The 9,952-nt window shown below is 36.0% G+C and overlaps 1 protein-coding gene across 1 annotated transcript; it reads right to left on the reverse strand.

Annotated features, from left to right (window-relative positions):
- Positions 1-604: 604 nt before the first annotated feature.
- LOC137717695 (uncharacterized) lies at positions 605-5,371 on the reverse strand. The gene is made up of 14 exons (XM_068457139.1): positions 5,069-5,371; positions 4,519-4,646; positions 4,339-4,410; positions 4,121-4,234; positions 3,391-3,459; positions 3,248-3,304; positions 2,786-2,839; positions 2,649-2,711; positions 2,450-2,512; positions 1,952-2,116; positions 1,703-1,858; positions 1,222-1,302; positions 1,054-1,115; positions 605-948 (listed from the first exon to the last, which is right to left on the reverse strand). Exons 1-14 carry the CDS (start codon positions 5,250-5,252, stop codon positions 873-875), a joined length of 1,344 nt encoding a protein of 447 aa, XP_068313240.1. The 5' UTR covers positions 5,253-5,371; the 3' UTR covers positions 605-872.
- Positions 5,372-9,952: the final 4,581 nt, after the last annotated feature.

Here is a 9,952-nt window from a genome sequence, read left to right on the forward strand (position 1 = left end):
AACTCCTACACTTGCACAAGGAATATCGACAGGCCAAAGAAAAAATCCCAAAAATAAAGAAAACTAATGAAAAGGACTTGAAAACTTTGAGTTTTAACGATAAAGACAAAATAAAGGGTAAAGTGAATAGTACCAGAATTGACTTTTTAGTGTAAAAATATAATTTTTCGTTAAAATAAATAGTACCGTGAACTTTTTGTTAAAACTCCCTATTAAAAAAGGCAATATCGACAAAGCGTTGAGGGCAGTAGGTCACAAAACAGCACCAGTTTCACAAGAAATGCAGCCCATCAAACCAAACGGGCTTAATGATTGAAAAGAGTCATCCATTTTATGCACGTACAATTCGTGCAGCAACATCAGCATTTGGATTATTAGTCTCCGTCGTAACCAATGCACGCGTCCATCCTGTGCCATTGGTGTTGAAAGGATCTCCGGTAAAGAAACCATTAACCACAATCACGTATGCTAAAAGGAGCTCACACAAATTAACCACCATCATTAACATTCAATAGCTTTGTTAACCACATAAATCGGTCTTCTTCACTAAAATATTGATTCTCCAGAGTGCTTCAAAGTTCGAAAGAAAAGACAAAGCGCGATATGAAGAAAAAGAAATAAAAATAGGACGAACAAATGTTATAGTTTAAAAAACAAGAAAGAGTAGGCACGACAATCCTTTCGGCTGTGACTGTAAGAATAAAGATGAAACTAAAATACACCTTTCAACAACATGAGTAAAAACTGCCCACTCTACACACCAACTCCTAAACTTATCTTAACATCGAACTTGCGTATCACAGTTTCTAAAATTTTACGCAGACGATTCAACCTTCACGAAAAAAGGACATGTAAACAACGCCAGTAGTCGCTTACTTCTCTGGATGGCCCCTTTTAACCTTACGTCGTGTATGGTTGGTACCTCGAACGGGTTTTTTAGTCTTTGTACTGCATAACGACGCACAAAGTCGTAATGAGCAAACAGAAATATGTTGGGATTACTCTTCATTAGAGAATGGGGTGTTCATCCATAAGCACGTATAAGTAACTAACCCGAAAAGTGAGGAGAAAATTCTGAACAGAATTATGATGGGCAGGGCCAACAAAGCCGAGGCCTGCAACATTTTAATTGCGACTAAATAAGGCGATCAAACCTAAATTTCAAAGAAAGAAAACAGAACAAAGAACGAAAAGCAAAAAGATTGATTTCATTATACGTACCGCAAACCACTCCAACTCCTTTGTAGCAAGAGGTCTTGTCAGTTCATGCCTCTTCAGCAAATCTTTTACTGTCCCTTGAACCTTGAAGAAATATTGATTACAAAATTAAATAACACTATAGCTGGTTCAGTGAATAGCTTAAGCTACGGGTGCATCCACCACGGCAAGAACATCCAAAGAAATAAAATAACACACAATTCATTCACAACATGCAGTACGTCTTCAACAGAATATAACATAGACCGTTCAACGCGGTCACTAAAGATAGTAGACAAAACATATATGTCATCTTATGTCACGATGAAGTGATTGGTCAAAGCAGTTGATAATTAAATGTTAATTATTGTCATCAAATGGAAAAGAAAAAGAAAATGGAAAAACAAGGAATAATAAATGAACTTGCAGCAATCAGCCTTTAAATAATTTGTATCTTACTAACAGTAGCATATTGAATGGAGTTATTTTGAATTGCTGTTGATACCTGATGATGGTATGTTGTTGCAGATTTGAGAAACTTCTCGTAGGCAATAACTGCCTTCTTTGTATAAGGCTTCAATACTACTCGAACCTTATCGACATGAGGTTTTGCCACAGTGGCCACCTGATCAACATACGGCTTGCTGAACCTTTTTGCTTCCTGTCACCCAAAAATACAGCTGTAGGATGTATGTAGGCAACATGAATGGACCAAATTCTTTGTCTAAAGAAATGTATGTGAAAATATAGATACCTGAAAATAAGGATCAACAACTTCCTGCGCTTTTAGAACATGTGGAGCTAGTGTAGTCTTTGAAACCTCATAAACTTCAATAGTTTTTGCACTAAACGATTTCACATGAGGTTCAACAGTATCCTTCACCACCACCCATTGTTCCTTGATTGCCGGGACCCATTTCTTTAATAGGACAGACATGAAAAAGGGGAGAAAATAAAGTTTAGTGAGAAAGGCAAACCATTTCTTATAAACAAGGCATAAACCACAACCAAATGGGAGAACATACTAGCATTCATACATGCATACAAGCATACTAACATAAATGTAAACATACTAGCATGCATATGTGTGTGTGTATCCTGCGTAACATTATTAACGCCATGGAACGATTTTATAGCTAGAGTCGGTGGAAACAGCAACACCATCAATCTCAGGTTCTCATTTAGTGTTATGACTCAAAGCTCTACATTGTTACACAAAAGTGGAAATCAAAAATAAAATAAATTAGCTTACAGTTTTTAATGTTTCCACATGGGGCTCAGCCCACTTTTCAGCCTGGGCTTTTTTCTCCAGAGCCTGAACAAATTTGAAGGACCTCGTCAGTTGTTGAAGGATAATACTAAGTAAATTCAGCATAAACTTGTAAAAGAGAAAATTGTAGGAGTGACGTATCAGATTCTTCAAGTGACCATACAGCAATTAATTGTAATACCTTCTGAATTGCAATATCCACTGCTGGTTTTCCATGAACTTTCCAGTGTGTCTCTAGAAAGGACTGCAAGTTGATAATAACGTCAATTCCTTGAAAAAAAAGCTTATATTTACTACAGTAAAATGTACTCAGTTTACCTGGCACTGCATAAAATGTACAGCAAGCCATGGTGGAATCCATGCTCCATGCACCTGATTCAAAAAAACAAAATATCCTTTAGGGCTCACAACCAAAACCTAATCACCATACGATATATAACATAAGGGGAAAGATGTGTGAAATCATATGATATATAAAGACCAGGGAAAAAAAACAGCATATGTGTGACTGTGAATTGAAAGAAAATAAGCAAACTAAACTTTCGTATCACTTTCAGATTCCAACTGAACCATTGACAGATGAGTTATATAAATTACTGAAAAAAAATTGAGAAATGAACTTTAAAGAACCTTAATTCTATGACAAGCTTAAACAAAACCTTCTATTTCTTAAGAAACTCACTTGAATGATTTTTTCTGAATTTACAACTAGCTCAGAAAGAATATAGACAAACATTGAGAGATAGTTAAAATGACAGAGAGAATCATGCAACTTAATACCTCATTTAACTCTTTTGCTTTTTGAGTAGCTTCAAACTTTGCCCTTAACATTTCCTCCTGAAGACAAATTTAGAAACATAGACTAAGCATAAGCGCCAACCCCCACCTACAACAATGTGCTTCCGCAGAGACTTAAAAATTACCTCAGCCACTTTAAGAGCACGCTCAGTATTACGGATTTTGGTCTTCTGCTCATCATTAGTCTTCTCAATCTGTAAAAAGATCATCAGATATCATTCTACTATCCCCACGGGATAACATTAAGCAAATCTCGAGTAGCATTACACCTAGCATAAAATGATACGAAAGAAAAAAAAGAAGTAGAATTTTTTGTTCATCATTGTATAGAAGTCAAGAAGGTAATACAAAACACTTCTTTTTTGTTCATCATTGTATAGAAGTCAAGAAAGTAATACAAAACACTTCTTTTTTGTTCATCATTGTATAGAAGTCAAGAAAGTAACACAAAAAACACCACAGCATCCCAAATTGTGTCTACATTGGTGCTAAAGAAGGATGTAAACTAACAATATTGTTTTGCCCACCAACAGCTTACATTCTAATATTCTATACAAAAGACATTCATATTAACAAACTTATTTCTGTGGGAATAAACAGAGGACTCATCACAAAAAGGACATGAAACGTATTGACAATATCTACAGAGTCACAAAAATACAAACCAAAACAAAATGGTGATCAATTGACAGAGTTAGTTAAAAATATGACAACTTTTGGTATCCTTTATGTTACTATCATTCTTTACTTAATACAGAAACAATATTCTTATAATCAGAATCACTAAGGACTTTCACTATGAGCACATTCAGCTACAAAATAACTTAAATCCCAAATGAGAAAAAAATAACTCACCTTCCCTATTTTTAAAAGCAAAACATCGATCTTCTTCTCAGCTTCATTTGCCCGGGCTTCCAAGCCCTCTTTCTCCTTACGTTGCGATTGTAATTCCTTTTTAAGTTCATTAACCTGCATAGGAGAATGAATTGGCAATTCAGTGGCATTCTCTCTTTTCGCCAACAAGAATGTAGTGGTTTCCACCGAGTAAAACAGTCCACTTTATCATATCTAACCTTTTTCTCTAGTTCACCGGCACGTGCATGAGCCTTCCCAACCAGCTGCTCAGCATCTAATGACCCTTTTTTCTAAAATACAGAAACATAGACACCAATCAATATGTAGATAAACAAACTGTTACTCGAAAAACAGATTGGGTAATTGGTTTTCTGGCATTTCATGGAAAAATGCCTAACCTGGAGAGACTCGATTTCACTCTGCAACGAAGAAATGCTATCCGAGTTCTCTTGAATGACTTTCTCCTTCTCTTCTATAAGCTCATTCTTCCTTTTTAGTTCCTTAATCTTCTCACCGACCTCGAATTCTTCAACATTAAACAAACACAAACCGTCAGCCAGGGAAACCCAAACAGCACTCAAAACACTTAAAAATGCTCGAAATCGAAATTCGACTAATATCGATGTTGTTTCTACTCACAAAGTAACAAGCAATTAAGCATTTTTACTGCTCTGATTACAATTATAACAGATTGAAAAACCAAAGCTGTACAAGTAAGCACCAGAGCTCGGCTAATATGCAGTATTACTTGGATTCCAAAACAAAAACACAAAACTATAAGTAGAAATAAATTAAAACACTTCCCAATTGAAAGACCAGAGGATCTCTAATTTTAGTAACATTGGATGGCGAGAAAACCGAGGGAAAAATGGAAATCTGCAAACACTTGAAAACTCACAAATTTCTTCCCATAAACCCTAGAATTCGCAGAAGACGACAGAAACGAACCTAGGGAGTGGATCTTAGCCCTGAGCTGATCCAACTCGATCTTCAGAGCGGACGAATCAGGGCCGTCCGATCGGAGGAGCTTCACTGGCTCGTCTTCCTCCGCCGGGACTGAAGCGTCAGCGCTAATCTGGGAGCAAATTAGGGCAAGAAAGATTGAGAGAATCGCGAGCTTGGAGGCCGCCATGGGAGCATGCAATCACAGCCAACCAAACTCTCACAGCGACAGTTTATTCGATTTTTTGAGTTGGAGTTCGATTTCTTCCGACTACAAATAGTAAATCTCCTTCATATTTTTTTAGGATATACAAGCACTAAATCGTACCATAAAAAATTATTTTATTACCTTCGGGGGAAAAATGGAAACTGAAATTTAAATGGCACGTGTCGGTTGATAAAGCGCATGTGGACGAGTGGGGATGCGTGGATTTTTGACTCGTGGCAGTTGAGGTACTTGTCAATGAAGGTGGGCCGTTTGGTGCACGGAGCGGGGTGGGTGAGGGTTGGTGATGGTATAAATTGGAAAGTCTCGTATTATTTCAAACATAAGAGTATCCGTCCACAAACGCAAGTAAGGGCACACATGGCATTCGTGCATACATATAAGTATATCCGTCCGCAGACAAAAAAAATGGCATCCCTCCACAAATATAAGGCCTGGTTTGGTACTGAATTGATTCTGAAAAAAGCTGGTATCAAAAAAAGCTGGGAGCTGTTTTTGTGTTTGGTAAACATTCAACTTCAACTTTTTTTCATAGTTTTGGGTGAAAAAAAGCCAAAAACAAGAAGCTGCAAAACCCAGCTTTGAAAAACTGGCTTTTTTCCACATTTGTTTTACTTAAAAGTTTATCAAACACTATAATACTGCTTTTTTTTTTCAAAAGCACTTTTACAAAAAAGTTTACCAAACACTTTGCTGCTTTATTTCACAGCTGCTTATTCTCACAGCACTCCAGAAGCAGCTTTTTTTCAAAGCACAGCAATACCAAACCAACCCTAAGTAAGGGGATCCGTCTACAAACACTGTATGTGCATGCCTCCACAAACACAAGTACAGTACAATGCGGCTCACTTAAGGTCTTCATTTTGAGAACACGCAAAATCTTTTTCGTTCTTTCTAAACGAGCTCTCTGATTAATCTTGCAGTAGATTAAACTATCAACTTAATCTTTGTTATATCGAAACACAATAATTCTGCAAAGTGAATAAATAAAAAATAATAGTTCTCGCGTGAAACCTTCGTTTTCTTCCCCTTCCACCTCTCTTCCACATCCCCTTCCTCTCTCCCTCTCTCTCTCAATCACTCACCCACCTTCTCTCCTCCTAAGTTCCTTATTTTTCCCTTCTGCGTATGAAAAAGGGAGAGGGACGTGTTTCAAAATTTCATCGTCGGAATATTTCATATGAAAAAAAAAAGTTCACACGTTTAATAAGAAGAGGATCCTAGTTTTCAAATACACACAATCCTAGTACATGGACAGGATTCATATGACTTTAAACCTTCTTTTCATAGTGTGCAGAACAGTGGACTACCATGGCTTGGCCACCAGCTAGTACCTCTTTTTGAAGGGAAAAAAAAGAAGGAAACTCACTTCTCTCTACTTATTTTGTTCTTTGTTTCTAGTTGTTGGTTTTATCAATTAGTATTTTGTTTCACTGTAACATAGATTATTTTAGTTGCTAACTTCATCTACTGTAGGATTAAACTGAAAAATCATATGAAAAAGATATTAATGAGTGTAGAAAGTTAAACAATATCATTTTTTTAAATTAATAAGTGTGTTATAAGAATTAAAAACATTCATTAAATTGTCAACTATATTTTTTTAATAAAGCAGCTTTTTGCTTTTAAACGGGCCAAAATCTTTTAATCATATATAATTGAGACCACGAGTTTGAGTTGATGTTCTTTTAGGTTTGAACGTGTAAAAGTGCTGAAAGTGTAGAACGTAGAAGGAATCAAGCTATAAAAAGGAATCAAGCTATAAAAAGGAAAGTCATAGTTTCAACTAGCAATAGTGCCCACGCGTTGCTGCGGGTCTTAAAACTACTGGATGTAAAAGAAAACAGGTAGTACAAACTTGTAATGGATAGTCTGTAATTAACAGGTTTTTAGTATGTTCATGTTATTTAAACGCAGAAAATATAATAAGAAAAAGAAGCAGAGTGTTGACAAAATGCGATACACTAAAATTTCAACAGTCGACTATTACAAATATACAAATTAACAAAATGCAAATCAAAACTGACCAATTCAATTAGATAATACTGCAGATTTCATAGGTATTTGTTAAGGTGTAAGCTTAAGGCATTAAATTTATGCAAACACGTTAAGTATGTGTAATCTATCATAAATCAAATGTAAACAAAATATGAAAAAATAAATAGGTAAATACGCTTTAAAATCAGTTCACAAAAAAGGGAATTAACAAGCCATCACAACTTTTCAAACCGCTATTTTATTTCTTAGGTCTCACCTTCAACCTTCAAGTGTTCTAAAATCGTGGGAGGTGTTGCATATGTCCTTTACTTTGCAAAAATGACACGTGCAAAACAAACCGCCAAATGAAACCTGTAATCATAAATTTTAGAAGCATCAGAACCATAATAACTTGTTGTTTCATAAAAAACAACAATTTTTTTGTGAGAGCATTAGATAGAAGGGCATGCTTTGAGTATTCAAAAATTTTCAATTTCTCAGTTTTCTCTAAACCTCATGATATGCCGATAATAGTTAAAGAGGGTTAAAACCAAAGGAGAACTAAAATAGAGAAACGAAGAAAGAAAACCATAAATGGAACCCAAACGCAAAGAGAGTGAAAGAGTTAAACCCAAAAGCTTAACCCAATCTCATTGGCATACCATTTGACCATATTAAGAAAAATATGAAATTTGCACCCCCATTTGACCATATTAAGGATAGAGGGTACTCACATTGTTGTAAACGTACTCTTCTTTGTTATGCTTTTCCTCAAAACTGCCATAAAAAACCCAGAAAGCATAAAAATTTAAAAGCAGAAAAGAAAATGTTCGAAATTGCGATTGGAAATGCAGAATGTACAGATGGAAACCAAATTGAATTATTATGCCCTCTCTCCTCCTCTCTCCTCCTTCCTCCATATACTGGTAGTTAGTCAATCTATTTAATTTATTGCCAACTTCATCAAAACAACCAAGAAGTATAAAACAGCAAGGTTAATTCTCAGTTTCTTTAATCAAAATGAATTCTACTTCTTCCCATCTATTTGCACATCCCTTCAACACTCTCAATTAATATTAAGACAGAAAACAAATTGTTGCAAGAAAGAAGCAAGAGGAAACATCGAGAAGGGAAGCCGAACAGTGAACAACCTGTGTAATTTTGTGAAGATTGGCAAAGAGATCCTATAGAGATGGGAGCAAATGACACTGAAATAGGAATCCCAACCCAAATATCATCCCAGAAACAAAACCTCCCCATTTACAACTGTGAAAGGAAGATTACAAAAGAACATGGAAAGGACCTGAGCTTGTCTTTCCATGGGCATCCCCAAGACCCTCTAATAAACTCGAATAAGTCATATCATGCAACATGTATTTACTCCATAGTCCATACAACAAAAGTCCACACAAAATTAGTTCCCAAGAGTAGCGAAGAAATTATCAATGTTATTTAGTCATACCTTTTCATATATACTTGAGCAATATTACCCTCACCAGTCATTTCCAAGTCAATCCATACCAGTGGCATTTTGCACTCTTCTGGAGGTATCTCTGTAATTTGCTTACTCTGCTTCTCATTTACCAGCGACATGTTATCAGAGTCATTGACTTTTTTCTTGTTATTGCCTACCTCAAAAGATGCATAATGAGAACAAAGATACTCATATTTTTCAATCCGCATAGAGGGATTATCAACAAATATTCACCTAAGTAAATCATTTATTATGGTTATTACTTATTATATATGCCCAATGCCTAGTTTATCATGAATGTGGCTTACATTTCAAGAAAAAATAGGCTAAGAAATAAGTTTTTTTTGTTGTTTATAAATAAAAATTTATACCTCAGCTTCATCAAAATTGCAGGATCCATTCAAAAAGTACGAACTTTTTTAGAGAAATATTAAGAAAAATAACCTAAAATGGTAGTTCATAGATTCAGTTTTGTTGTAAATGTTAGTATACAGCATCCAAATATATTGGAAAGATAAAAGTAAATAGTAATCAACGAAATTTTCCTAGTAGAACTTAGCCCTGGAAATAGTGGAAACCAGCTCAATTTACTGGAATCAAACAGAGGATAAGAGAAAATTGGTCCGAGAAAATACCATGGTTGCGGATGAGCTGACAACAACAAAAGGGAGAGACAGCGGCGAAGGGCTGGAGTCTCTGGAACTCTCATCGTCTGCTGTGTGGAGTAAAGCCTAAAACACTAATGTGCGATTTGTAGTAGGTCTTTGGGTAGAACCAAAAAATCAGCCCTACGCCCATCCCTCCCTCACTCTTTGTCTGTCTCCAATCGCTCAATCCTACCCCTTTTAGGACAACCATACCTCTCCTCTCTCTCTCTCTCTCTCTCTCTCTCTCTCTCTCTCTCTCTCTCTCTCTCTCTCTCTCTCTCTCTCTCTCTCTCTCTCTCTCTCTCTCTCTCTCTCTCTCTCTCTCTCTCTCTCTCTCTCTCTCTCTCTCTCTCTCTCTCTCTCTCATTTCAAAGTCACATTCTTTATCAAATTCAACAACTGGATTTTGACAAAAAAGAAAAGAAAAAAAAAGTGGATAATTCACACAGATTCAAAAAAAACCTACTCACATCGAGAGTCGAGACAGAGATATTTCGGAAGCAGCGCAAAGCAGTCATATGGAAGATCAAAGATGTTCTATGGACAATTTTATGTATATATCATGT

The sequence above is a fragment of the Pyrus communis genome, chromosome 15, assembly GCF_963583255.1.
Source record: "Pyrus communis chromosome 15, drPyrComm1.1, whole genome shotgun sequence".
In the NCBI taxonomy this organism is placed as follows: domain Eukaryota; kingdom Viridiplantae; phylum Streptophyta; class Magnoliopsida; order Rosales; family Rosaceae; genus Pyrus; species Pyrus communis.